The sequence below is a fragment of the Notamacropus eugenii genome, chromosome 2 (genome assembly GCF_028372415.1).
Source record: "Notamacropus eugenii isolate mMacEug1 chromosome 2, mMacEug1.pri_v2, whole genome shotgun sequence".
Lineage (NCBI taxonomy): Eukaryota > Metazoa > Chordata > Mammalia > Diprotodontia > Macropodidae > Notamacropus > Notamacropus eugenii.
Window position 1 is genome coordinate 401,108,803 of NC_092873.1, and position 14,611 is coordinate 401,123,413.

Sequence of the window (14,611 nt, forward strand, 5' to 3'; positions counted from 1 at the left end):
CTGACTCTAATATAAATAATATAAATTAACTTTTAAAAGTTAAAAGTAATATATAGACATAAGGCATTGGTGTTGTCATCATTATTATTTATTTGAGACCGGAGGATTTTGGTGATGACAACTTACTTAACCTCAAACTTCTGTGCTCTTAGAGTCAATCCAAGAATAACAATTTTCATTAGTAATCCAAAATTGCCAAATGAAGACAACGAATGATAACTTCACTGGGAGTAAAGTTCAGTTGCTAGTGAGCAACAAGGCACCTCAAGGGAGAGGCAAGAGGTAATATATTCTAGGCAGATTAAACCACAACCACCTCTTCAACTCTCATATCATCTCAGACCTCATTGGAGGTCTGAGAATCTGGAAAGCAAGAGCTTTGGGAATAACAAGGATCATAAACTATCCAAACATCAGGTATGGTCCCTTGTTTTACCCCTATCTGGATATTTTATTCCTATGGGCTTCCATAACAAAGCTCTTTCCTGCTTCTGTTCCTACTTTGGACCATTCCTTTCATACTTCCTCATTTCCGTCTTCCAATGTTCTCTCCTTGTCTCTTCTCTCGTTTTTCTCTTAGTAGTTTCACTCATTCTGATGATATTCTCTTCTTCCTTTGTTTAGATGTCTCTGAAGTACACACACACTCACACACACACACACACACACACACACACACACACACACACACACACACACACACACCTTATTCTCTCCCAGTCCTGTAATTTCTCATGCCTACTAAACATCTATTTCTGTATATCCTGCCGTCACCCCAAACTCAACATCTATTCAACTGAACTGATCATCTCTCTCCTCTCAAACATTATTCCTCCAGCTTCTTTATCAAAATCATAGATTTAGAAGGGATCTCGGAGGCTGTCATACAGCCCTTAACTGAACAAGAGTCTTGTCCACAATATAAGCTACAAGTAGCTATCCTGACTTTTCCTAGACTTCTACTGAGGTGGGACCTGCCACCTCCAAAGAGAGAGACCTTTCCACTTTTTACAGCCATTTTCATTTGAATACCCCTTGGAAGATTTTTCCTTACATCAAGCCTATTGTTGCATCTATTTAACTTCTCACTATCATACAACAAGGTCCTTGGTTCAAATCTGGTCTCAGAGACTTAATAGCTGTGTGACTCTGGGCAAGTCACTTAACGTTGTTTGCCTCAGTTTCCTCATCAGCTGGTGATGGAAATGGCAAACCACTCCAGTTTCTTTGTCAAGAAAACCCCCAAAGGGATAGCAAAATGCCAGATATATGACTTAAAATGAATGAACAACAACTTCCACGTATTACACTTAGTAGTGCTTTATGGACCCAAGAAGGCTAATCCCTCTTCCACATGACATCACATTTGAAGGCATATATTATGTTTTTATTAGCTCCTCTCTTTCCCAAGGCAAAAATTTTTCAATTGATGCTTAAGTGACATGATCTCAAGGCCCTTTAGCGTTCTGGTTGTCCTCGTCTGGATGTTCTATATTTATCCAGGTTCTTCCTAAAATGCTGTGCCCAAGACTAAGTGTAATACTGCATATGTAGTCTGACCAGGACAGAGAATAGAAGGACTCTTCTTTAGTTCTATTGATGGCACCACCACCTTCTGAGCTCACTTGTTTCTAACCTTTGAGTTACCTCTCCTCTTCCCTATTCTTCATATATCCCTTCAGTTGCCATGTACTTTTTTTATGCCATTTCTATAATATCTTTATCAATTCTTGCCATTCCCATGGCATCTGTCCTAAATCAGATACTCATCTTCCTGGCCTTTTAAATGATCTTCCTACCCTCTTATAATTCATCTTTTATATGACTAACAAGGTAATCTTCCCAATGTACAATTATGACCATGTTTATCTTTTCCTGAAAATCAATCAATTACCATTAAACTCCTTATCCTGCCATTCGAGTTCCTGTACAATCTTGCTCCTACATGCTATTTCCAGCCTAATCTCATATCCTACTCATTCTTATATTCAGCATTCTACCTAATGTGGATTTCTCTCTGTTTTCCACTGTCATCCTACACTCTGCCATCTTGATCTTTTTTTCATGTCATCTCCCATGACTGAAATTCGCTCCCTTAATCCCTTTCTCAAGCATTTCCCTATTAAATTCCCTTCCTCCCTTAAGGAGCAATCAGTTCCACCATTTACAAAACCTTCTCTAAATCCCTCTTTACCCACTCCCATCGGAAACAAATCTCCATTTTGACAGTTTTCCTAATACTTTGAATCTATCCTTTGGACATAGTACTCTCTACCTTGTGTTCTAATTATATGTGCACACAGGATCATACATTTAGAGCCGAGAGGTCACTGACCCTAACAGAAGAGTAAACAAAATCCCCCAAATGTTAAATGATTTGCCCAAGGCCACATATTGTAGTTTGTCCTTCATTCTTGAAGAGGATCAATGACATCCTGAGGATAATGTCCTGACTTTTGAGTGAATAGGATTTAAGTGAGGCAGAGCTGCGCAATCGTCAGCCTCACTCTCTGCCCCAGAGTTGTTGAAGTTCGGTGGGAGGACCAAGGTCAAGGCGACTGGTGATGGCACCCAGATCCTGTAGATATTACAGTAGTATGGCTGGGATTATAAGGTCCTTAAAGGCAGGTGCTCTTTTCTGTTTCATTTCTGTATCTTCTGACCTCTTTGGTCAGAGAGGGAGAAAAAATTAACCAATAACCAATAACCCATTCCTTCTTCTGTATAAACCTGAGAGTCCCATGAAGCAAAAGCATCATCCAAATTTAAAAGTGTGATATTCATTGTGTTTTTATCTATATCTATATTCATGGTGGGTTTTGTTTGGAGATTTTATTTTTGCAGGAAAATAAGTTTCTCAGATGTATTGAAATGAGGTGAATGGAGCTGATGCTATACTCCTTTGCCTTTTTTATGGTTTGCTAGCTGCTTTGAGAATACCAGAACCCTTAAGGTGTAAATAAAGTAGTCCATCATTTTAATAGAACAACAATACCATTTTATCTTCATATCATTCTAAGACCCACTGATTTTCCATTGCCTGGAGGGAACTCCTATACAGGAGTTCCGCCTTTACTAACACTTATAAGAGTATTCTTTGTGCTCTTGAGCAAATGATGGACAACTCCTGGAGGCCTTTTAAATAATGAAGAAAAAAAGCTTTATTTTCCTTTGTTGGAGCAATAAAATTTGTTACACTTAATATAAGTTTCTATTGGGGGTGGAAGAAGGAGGTAAAAATGAGGAAGATGATTTAGGATTCCAAAAATTGCCGTTGCTTGTGGAAGGTTTTTACTGAAAATAAATCTTGTCTCTTGGGACCTTAGTGTGTTCTGAAGAATAATATTACAAAATCCAACGTTGCACAATAAAAAAGGCAAAAGCAAGGGAAGATTGATGATGATGATTCTTGGCAGTTCATTTAAACTGGTATGTTCACTTGGCCTTGTTTTTAATACTGAGATGCTTTATGTCCCTGTTTCTGCCTATATGAACTAAATTGAGTTAAACATGTACAATCCTGGCTGTATGTGAAAATCCTCATTCAGGGTCCTGCGATTCTTTGAATGATCAGGCAAGATAGTGAAATGGGAGATTGGGGAGAAAAGAGCAAAACAAAGATACTCAGAGGTCTTTGCAGACCCATTCGGGAGAAAGTCTGATTAAAATGAGCCGTTAGCCAAATGAGAGGCCCCTCTGATTTGAGATACATTTAAAATAAATGACTTCCCAAGATCCCTTGGTCCTGGGGCCCCCTCCACTAGCAGAAATATAGCAATGCCTGGATTAGTCTGATCTGCCACGTTAACAGCAGAACTGGAGAGGGAGGAACTTGGTCCCAAGGCCCCTTTGGCATCAGAATCAGTGGGAGAGGAAATTAATAAATGGTCTATTCCTCCCTGTGCATAGACTTGGGGGCCTCACTAAGCATAGGCATGATTCAGATTTAGATGTGTGATAGTAACTATATTTATAGCTATAGATATATTAGTTCTAGGTTTTGTTAGGGGATTTTACTTTTTATGGATGATAGATTTTAGATTTTTTTTTCCTTCATCCTTCATCTTACTTTTTTAGTCTTGGACTATTATTGCCTGAGTGCTGACAAGTTAAGGGTCATGGAACAAAGTTAAAATATATGTGTGTTTGTTAATATTCATTTGTGATGTAAATGAAAACTATTTTCTTTGTCTTTCCCCATGTATCAAATAAAGTGAGAGAGAATCTTTTGGAATGGGCTACTTTAAATTTTATATTAAAATTAGTAACAACATAAATAACGTGGTTAAAGAGAAATGGGTAGAATACCTTTTAGAACTTCACCATCTCATCTAGTATTATATAGGACCTTAAGATTTGCAAAGTGCTTTACATGTGTTAACTCAATTTGTTCCTCACTGCAGACCTTTGAGGGAGATGTTATAATTCCCACTTTACAGATGAGACTGATAGAGGACGAGTAATTTGTCCAGAGCTAGTAAGTGTGTGAGGCAGGATTCAAACGCATGTCTTGCTCACTCTAAGTCCAGTCCTCTATCCATTGCACCACCTAGCTAATTTCATCTCACAACTTAAAAGTATTATTACCAAATAAACCTATACTCTCTATTTTACTACCAAGTTACATGAAATAGACATCTCTCTTTACCTTTCTTTTTAAGATGTCCATTTTAAGGAGATTCCTGAGTGCATTAAACTATGAGTGGCAGCAAAGGTAAAGAAGTTTCCCATTCTCCATCCTGAAGCTAATAAAAGACATGAACTGGCAGATGTCCTATATAATAAAATGTTTCTTCAAAAGAAACTAGGACAGCTATCCTCCTTGAAATTAGAAAGGACAAGTAAGCCACCTGGAAGGAAAACAGGACTGAAAGTCACCTGCCTTACATGTCTTTATGATGTCAGATTAAAGGCAGGTATTAGGAGTCTGGTAGATGGATAAAGAAGGATATTATTCATTCATTCAACACATTTTAAGTGCCTACTACATGCCAAGTACTGTGATGAACATTGACAATAAAATACAAAATAAAGTTATCTCTGGCATTAAAGAGCTTCTATCTTATTGGAGAAATGTGTCTTGTTCTTGTCTGATTTTTTTTTAACGGGGTATCTATGAATCTAAAGATGAATTCAAAATACAGAAGGTAAAGTCCTAATATACATAGGACTTTAGGTACAAAGTTAGATTGACTTTGGTTTGTTATCACGTGACTAAGCAGGGTAGACTGAAAGAGTTATCAATTTGGAGTCATAGGAAAGAGGTACCAACCTTTGTGTTTTGGGGCAAGTCACTTAACTTCTCTCAGCATCGGTACATTGCCTATGTTCCCCACTCCAGCTTTCCAATTCTTGCTGTCACAACCATAATCAAATCAACACTAGTATTGCCATTGGAAAGGACTTATTTAGCTAATAATCATCCCAGAACTTCTTGAACCAAAGCAGCCTCCCCCAGCCAACATTCCCCTAAATCCATTCTCTCTCCTTGCTGGAATGTAAGGTCCTTGAAGTCAGGGACTGTCTTGCTTTGGTTCTTGTTTCTTAAGCTCTTAATAATTGATTTTTTTCATGCAATCATTCTTTCCTTGTTTGAAGTGTTTTGCAATTGGATCACACCAAAATGTAAATGTCAATTGCCGTTTGAGTGAAGCTCAATTTCAAAACCTTAAGACTCTGGTGTAGACATAGAGCCATACTACAACTAGCTACCATTAGAAAGATTTCCCTTGCTTTCAGAGAAAAGTTTGGCATCACTGAAAGAACTTAGCAATGTCCAAAGGTAACCTAGCCCACTCTTCTCTTTTGTTCAGTTGTGCCCAATTCATTGTTTATTTGTAATGGCTGTCCAATAATATCTACATGTCATCTATCTCTGTGTGTGTATATAATCAAAGAAAGGAAGGATGAGAGGGAGAAGGGAGAGGAGAGAGGAGACAGGAAGTGAGGAATAAACTCTAGGTTGTCCATTTGTTGGTATATCAATGTCTGCTCAATATGTCAAGTTCATGACAAGTCAAAAAGGAATTCTTTATCTATTTGGATTTTCTGTGACTATGGAACTCTTCCAGGAGCCTCTGGAATGTTCCAGGGCTTGAATAAATCAATACAATATCATTGACAAATAGAAGAATCTGGATGACTTGCTTTTTTAGGAAATTTCTCCTTGATTTGAACTCTACACTCTATATATACTTTATCAAATCTTATGAGATTTTTAAATGCAATTTCTAATTCCTCTATAAGCATATTTGAGATATCCATATCCTTGACATTGGGAAAGAGTTTACTATATAAAAGTCATTGTAGACCTTTTCTATCTTCTGCTTTTTATTATTTTCTTTCCAGTTTTATCTTTAAATACCTTCAGAATGATTTTGCTTAGTTTGATCTCTTGTAAGACTTCTATGAACTAGATTTTGCCTCTAGTACTGCTTACTGGACAACTAGATGGTACAGTAGATACAGTGCCAAGTTTCAAGTCAGAAAGACACATCTGCCTAAGTTCAAATCTGGCCTCAGACACTTACTACCTGTGTGACCCTGGGCAATTTTAATTTAACCCTGTTTGCCCCACTTTCCTTATCTTTAAAATGAACTGAAAAAGAAATGGCAAACCACTCTAGCATCTTTGCAGAGAAAGTCCTAAATTAGATCATGATGAGTCAGACACAACTGAAACAACTAAACAACAACTGCTTTCTATTTTTAACTGCTAAATAACTTTCCACCATCTTTTATAACTCTTACAAATAAGCTTATTCACTAAATTGGTATCATCCGTGGCTGCCACATCTCTCTACTTTTCAAGTAAATTAAGTGTTTCATGACTAAAGAATTCTTATTTACATATGGTGCATCTGCCACTAGAATTAAGACAACATAATAGTCCTGTCTCATTGGATATGAACAATACCCATATGTAAATATCATGTTATATTAAGAAGAAAGATAACTGAGGTTAAGACTAATCCCATCATGGAATAAATTCCATCACTACTTAGTGCCTAGAATAAAAACTTAACCTATTGTCTGTTTTGAATTATTGTTTCCAAAGTGACATTGAGATAGAGATCTCATGAAAAAAAGATACTGGACTAGTTTGCCATTTCCTTCTCCAGCTCATTTTACAGATGAGCAACTGAGGCAAATAGTTAAGCGACTTGCCTAGAGTCACATAGCTAATAAGTGGCTGAGGCCGGATTTGAACTCAGGAAGATGAGTTCTTCCTAATTCCAAGTCCAGTGTTCTATCCACTGTGCTACTCAGCTGCCCCACTGAGATCCATAGAAGATATTTAATGTACAGTTCTCTTTATTCATAAAAATCTCTTTTGTAAGTGTGATTGTGTGGGTGCACACATACACATGTGTATACAAAAACATATGTCTTAAATACCAATAACCATTTAATTCTTTCTCAGTTGAATCTTATCACCTAGTTAATTTGCATACATATGATCCGTGTTATGAAACTAAGTATTAAGATAGGAATCAAGATAACAATGTATGAAAAACAAGAACAGAACCCTATATAGGCCTAGAAATTTGAAATAGCCAGTGTAAAGTCAGAAAGATGGCACTGAAGCCCATCACATTTAAATATCTCACCCCCTTGTTACCTAGAGAACATTTGCAAATCCCAGCTTTTCTTAATATGTAATTTGAATGACTCTACTTTCAGTTAGAACACCACAAAATACCTTTACTACTTTTTCCTCTAAGTATTTTATTTGTTCAATGCTGTATTCTTTTTCTTTTTTTTGATAAGATACCAGTGGGTCCTTTGTGTCTGTCCTAGATGGCGAACCCCTAAAGGGCAGGACCAATCTCTGCTTAGATTGAACAGAAGAGTACAGCATCAAATATAGTTAGAGTTTTGAAATATTTTGTTGATAGCAAATGTTCTACTTTTTGAATGAATATATTGCCAATACCTTATATAGAGACATGCTAGTAGGTGATATAAATTAACACTTAACATGCCAGAATTACGTTAACTGTATAAGAAGTGATACTTTGTCATGAAAGCTATGGTTACAATTTCACCATATTTGTGGTGATATGATAAGTCTATGATGACTCATTATGTGAGAAATTATATTGCCTATGATGGCTTATTTTGTTTTTCCTATGTATATACTGGTAAACCTAATACTTTACAGTGATATAAATCTATAAATATGATATGAATGAAAAAGCATTTATTAACATTATAGCCACATATGGTAAGCATTTTGCTAAACCCTCGGGATACAACAACGCTAAGGAAGACAGTTTTCATTCTCCAGAAACTCCTACCAGGGGCCAAGGAAGGATATTTTGGTTACAAAAGTTAGAAGGATAATGAGTACAGCCATAGGACAGGAGACTGATGTACCCTTTCCAAGAGAAATTACAGTGTTTATTTGATTACAGTTCTAGAATTGCAAAGAGGATAGGCAGGTGGAAGATTGGCTAACCACTGCATATTGTCTGAGGAAATTTTGGCTGAGGTATAAGTACTGGGTATGGAGTAAATCGCCAAAGTTATATTGATTTGGGGAATTGTATGGAGGAAAATTTTTTTTCTGTTTTTCTCAAGTTGACTTCAGATCTTAATACTAGAGTAGTTTTGTACATGAGCATTTATTTTGAAAATTCCATTTAATTAGGGATAGTCATCAGGAGATGGGCGATGCTTTGGGGCTGTCACTTATCTCCTCTATCCAAGATTCTGACATCAGAGTATAGCACAGCTACTGTTCGTGTTTGAAGTGTCTTAGTTTTCTTGGTGGTAAAAACTATGCATGAATGAAATCAGTGTTTGGATGAAGAAAAATACCTCATATTGAAAAGTAATAGAAATGTTGCTACTTTTGAGTGTGTAAAATGTGTGTATGTGTTTTTGACAGCTTTTTGGAAACTACAGCCTATTTCTTCATGAAACCAAAAATGGGAGAGAAGGAAGTGTCCCCAAATGTTTTCTTCAGCCTTTGGCATGAATTCAGTTCTGACTTTAAAGATTTCTGGAAAAAAGAGAACAAACTTATTCTCCAAGAAAGGTAGGTTGTTTTCATTTGAACAAAGACATTCTAAAACTGGTGTTTTATTAGGTGTGACATCACTAAGTTTGCCAGCTTTTATAGTCTTGAAAACTGAATGATTCTTTACAAGGGGTAGCCTAAGAGGGCTGTTGAGAGTTGCCAAAAGGTAGAGCTCAGGAAGACCAGGTGATAGGAAAAGCTAGGATGCTGTTGTAGAGTAGCTGAAATGAAGACTGGCCTTGATAGTAGTCTCAGGGTACAAATGTCCCTACAATGAGTTAGTTATGAGAAGGGAATCAAATTTGGATGAAAAACACTGATGGATTTTAATAGTAGGAGATATAGGCTCATCTTGCTATAAAGCAATGCAGAAAGACTTTAGGGACATTATCTACCATTTTTGGCTTTGACAGTACCACCATTAAGGTTTACATTTCAGAATTAGCATCATTGACCAATTGTTTTATAATTTTGAGGCCCTACAGTATTTCATAGAATAACTCTTTGGGGAGTAGGGAGGAGGAAAAAGGGGTTCTGTGTGAATACATGAAATAAAATACAGGTCAATGAGTTTATGAAATCACTAAGGAGCCTTCTGTTCACATGCAGCCTTATTCAATATTGAGTCATGAAGAAACCTAGACCTCCCAGTGTTATATCCAGAAATAACTGTGTCTTGTGGGAAGGAGCAAGGGAAACCTAATATGCCCTATACAACCAAACCAAAATACCAAACCACTTAGTGTGCTTTCTAACAACTGTCTACCAACAGTGGTTTTGCCTGAGATGTCTAGAAAACTGCGTTATCCCAATGGACCTTGTTCATCAGTACTACAAAATTTCCCAATGCTTTCCTTGCTTGAAACAACAATCATCCACTTAGTTTTTATTTGTAAGGAGACTCTGAGACATTGCTTTACATCAGTGAGAACAAGTAGCAGAGATGCTGTGCATTTCTGTTACAGAAAGAATCTTGCACTTTGATGTGATTGTACATTACTTTGGAGCAAAGGGAAATGCGAAAAATAATTGGGATGGGTTGCAGAAGGCATACAAAGGAAAGAAAAAAATAAAGTGATAACTTTAAAATAAAAAAATAATCTATGCCAATCCATATATAGACTAATACATGATAGGGTTTTAATCACAGGGTTATATAGATGAGACAGAAAAGGGCAGTTAGGAGTGCTGACCGATAGTAATCATAATACCTTGAATTATTCTATATTTCCTAACAGGGTTGGGCGTCATAAGGCATAGGAAAAGATAGATTCATGAAAAGTTATGATCAGATAAAAGAATATCAGAATTTGTGAAAGTGAAACTGGGACCCTTGTGGATAATGATAAAATGAATGGTATGGCTATCTTTCTGTATAGCTGAGTGGCATTAAAGAAGTTGGTTTTCAGAATTAACAAAATTGAGGAATTGAGAAGTTAGAGTTTTTGAGAGAGTATGCATGTATGTATGTATGTATGTATGTATATATATATATATATATATCCAGATCTACCTATGTAGATAAAGTGTGTAAATATGTATATTATATGTGGGTGTGTATAGACATAGATATAGAAATCCCTTATTATGAGTGTAGGAGATGGGGAGATGAGAAAGACTATAAACATTGAACTCATTGAGGAAGGAAAGAGAATGTCCTAATGGTAGATAAGTAATCACTAGAAGAATATGAAATGAATAATAAACTTGAATAGCATACTTCAAAGAAGGAGGGTTTTCTGAACAGTGGTAGTCACTGAGACAAGTGAGTTAGGAATATAAAGGCAAACTCACCCAGTACGAGAGTAGGTGACAACAGAAGCAATGTCATCTGCCAGACCTAGAGGCCTGAGGGCTACCCGAGTCTTCTTACCTCACCTCCCGAGGTCTTCGGTTGGCCAAACCGGATGCTCGTATGAGAGAAAGGACGTTCCAGAGTCGAACAAGGGTTGAGCTTTATTTCAGGGTCTAGTTACAAGTGCAGGGGAATTCTTCCTTAGGAGGGAGCGAAGAATCTCCCAAGGAGGCAAAGATCTTACAATAAGAGATTGGAAGTAGAAGTATAAGCGGGGAGAGAGGGGGAGGGGAGAGAGGAGAGAGGAAAAGCGGAGCCTTGATGTCCTGTCCACTCTGCGCCCCTCCGCCCAAGAGAGCTTTCAGGCTTTCCTGATCCTACTTAAACTCTTCAGCAGCATAGTTTGCATCTGAATACCGTGCTGTTAGATAACAATAGTGTGCCCAGATCCGGGACAATCTTGAGGGCGGGGAGAGCTCTCTCCCATCACGTTTCTCACGGGAAGAGGCGGAAATACATGAGATAGCTCAGTTCACCTCAATTCCCAGTCGTTTCCTGGGGGGTCTCGTGAGAACTTTAAGATTTAGAAGTTCCCACCTTTACCCGCCCGAGACTGTCCACATGGAATTGAGCTTCCAACCCCAGCAGTCATCAGGAGGGATCCAGATTTTGGTGAATGCCAGATCATGGAAAGAACAAGATGAGCATTAAAATTAAAGTAAGTTGGTTAATTATAGATCAGGCATTCTGGAAGGCACAGTGGGTGGAAACATCTGCAGTCAAACATTGGAGTGGTAAGGTTTAAGTGGATAGGGAAAGGGGAGTAGCCAGTTTGGCATGGAGAATGGGCTTTACACAACTGTAGCTAGGCAGGGATTCAGAATCCCTGGGATGGGATATATAAAGTATAATGGAGTGTGAGTAAGTTGACCATTGAGAAGTGAGTCCTGACAGAGTATTAGTTGCTGGAGAAAGGTCTATAAATGGAATCATGTGATTAAATAATTTCAGTGCTTCCCTGGAGGTCTATCCACCTAGCAGGTAAATATTGTATGTTTTGAGGCTTTAGAATGACTGTCTCACAACAGGCGGGAGCAGAAGAAAGTATAGGAGCCTTGTTTTATCTTGCTTTCCATAGAACAAGACATATCTGGGAAGAGATGCAGAGTTAGAGAGGGTAGTCCAGGGTCTAATCTGCTCTGCAAAAGGCCTAGGAGGTCTCTGAAACACATCAGTTGGTAGAAAGTCAAAAGGCAGGTGGCCCTGGCCTTGTCCTATGAGAGGGTGTTAAGGGAGGTGAAGTTGGGTGATACAGATATGAATTTACATATGGGGAAATTAAATCATGGTTATATTAGGTGACTTTCCCCAAATAGAACTTGTCATTGTCAAGATTACAGACAGAAAAAGTTTGTTTTTAGTGTTTCCAAGTTTCACATTCTTTATTTCTCATATGGCCTGCCTCCCACAATAACCATTCCCTGACCTTCTCCTAAATGCAGTACCCTCATGACCTCTAGAGATCCATATCAAAACATGGTATCAGGAAAGGGTCTGAAAATCATTATGTCTAAGGTGAATGAAATTGAAGTAAAAGAGCTTAAAATGCTTCTGATTCTACTAACTAGTTAGTGCCTACAACACTCATGGCACCAGGAATGCAAAGCCAAAAATCAAAAGTATTTCAGCCCTAAAGGAGTTTTCATTTTTCTAAGGGGAAAAATATGTAAGAGATAAGACAAGACCATCTGAGAAGGGAAAGAGCATTAACAGGTGGTAGAGTCTGTAAAATCCTCATTAGTAGAGGACATGTTAACTTTGCTTTGAAGGAAGCTAGGGATTCTAAGGGGTAGAAGTGAAGGAGTACATTCCAAACTGGAGGGCTGGCCTGGGAACAGTTGGGAAGCTAATTGGGCTATACTCTAGAGGCCAAACATGAACATTTTCATTTTAAGAAGGATCAAAGTCTGAAGCTAAAGGAATTAGATTTTCATGGTAGAATTTCAGATATTAGCTAGAGGATGGAAGTATGTTTTTTGTTATTGTTCTTGTTTGGCATTTCTGAAATCTTAGAAATTACCCCATTGAAATAGTCACCTATACTGTCTCTTTGACATTTATGTCTTCTTAGTATCCATTTCGGGAAAAGACTGAGAATCTTAAATGTCCTGGGCAAAGCTCCTTAGTACTAGCTATAACTCATGCATATGTGCTTCACTATGAAGAACTCCAAACATGATGCTATCTCTCAATAATGGTTCAATATTTTATGAAATCTTAGGATATTGATATGCCAAGAACCAGCTTTCCTCAGTCTCACAATTTCTATATCTCTTTAAGTGGTTTTCTTGAATGCTTCTGTCTGGGTTTGTCCTGCTGACAAACTTGCTGCAAGCTTTTAAGTTCCCACTTTTTGAGTACCTGAATTGCAGCTTTCCTGGGAGCTTTTCCTTATAAAATTAGTTTGAGGCAGGCAGGAGAAAGTTGGGGGAGTATGGCTCTTGTGGTTGACTTTTGATATTTACAAGTTATGCAACCCTGGGTAAGTCACAACCTTTGTCTGCCTCAGTTTCCTCTGCTATAAAATAAGGATAATAACAGTAATAATACTAATTCTTCCCAGGGCTGTTGTAAGGATCAAATGAGATAATATTTGCAAAGCACATAGCACATTGCCTGGTTCATGGCTTAATACATGCTTGTTCCCTTCTGCCCCCAAAATACCCCTTACGATATATTGCTAATTTTGGCTCCATCGTTAACCAGCTGCTATGGGAAAGAAAACCATATGACTGAAGTCATATTTTTTCAAAACTTTTCTTTTTTCTGTAAGCTCCACGAATGCTTCCTGTACTTGGAAACTATAAGAACGTTTCTGTGAAGCTCTTAATACCCTGAACCTTTTTAACGACACTGTCAGGTCCCTATTAATGTGCCCAGAAGTGTGCGATGATTAACAGGGTAAATGATACTCTGTTCCACAGCATGGTCTTCCCTTTCTCTTTATTTAATTCATTTTGAAAATCACCAGGGACCACTTTATGACATTTTTCCACTTTTATATATTATTTATTGTTTAACTTTTCTCTCTCCCTTCCTTTCAACTAAATTATAAGATCCTTAAGGTCAGAGACAATGTCTAAAACTTCTTTCATATACTTTGGCATACCTAGTACAGTCCTTTGTCCATGGTAAATACTCACTACGTGTTTATTGACTTAACAAATTCACAAGGCAATTTTGTACTTTGTACATCCCTTTCATACATGTGTCAAATGCAACTATTATTATACCCAGTTTAAAGATGAGAAAACTAAGGCTATGCAAGGTTAAGGGACTGTACATGATCACATTGTTGTTGATGGTGGTCATGGTGGTAGTTTTTCATACTCTAAGAGGATCAATGACATTATGATGTTGGGTCAAGATAGTGTGGTTTTTATGGTGGGTGATGAGTCTAATACAAGCTCAAGAGGCTCTAGCACAGCTTGGGCACAAATAGTTCATTTGAACATTTGGAAAGGAGGTGTCTCTGAATTTGTGAATCTCATGTTTCCTTTGTGCTTCTGCAAGTAAGCTTTGCTCATAGAGCAGAGCACGTTTTTTGATGTGGACAGTCCTATGCTAGCATCTCCAATATCTTGCAATCAATACTGAAATCATATAGTTTGTAGGTATCTGAAGTGGGATTGGAAAACCCAAACAACTCTCAGAAGTTGTAGTTTACTGTTATAGATTTTTTTCTGAAAGTATAGGCTTGTTCACAGAATGGAATAATGTATATTTTGTTG

General features: G+C 37.6%; 1 protein-coding gene across 1 annotated transcript in view; it reads left to right on the forward strand.

The window, feature by feature from the left end:
- The window catches only part of FMN2 (formin 2), a 441,094-nt gene that overhangs the window by 385,080 nt on the left and 41,403 nt on the right, over window positions 1–14,611 (forward strand). The window contains exon 16 of the mRNA XM_072647566.1: window positions 8,894–9,043. Coding sequence (XP_072503667.1) covers window positions 8,894–9,043 — 150 coding nt within the window. The remainder of the gene's footprint in view (window positions 1–8,893; window positions 9,044–14,611) is intronic.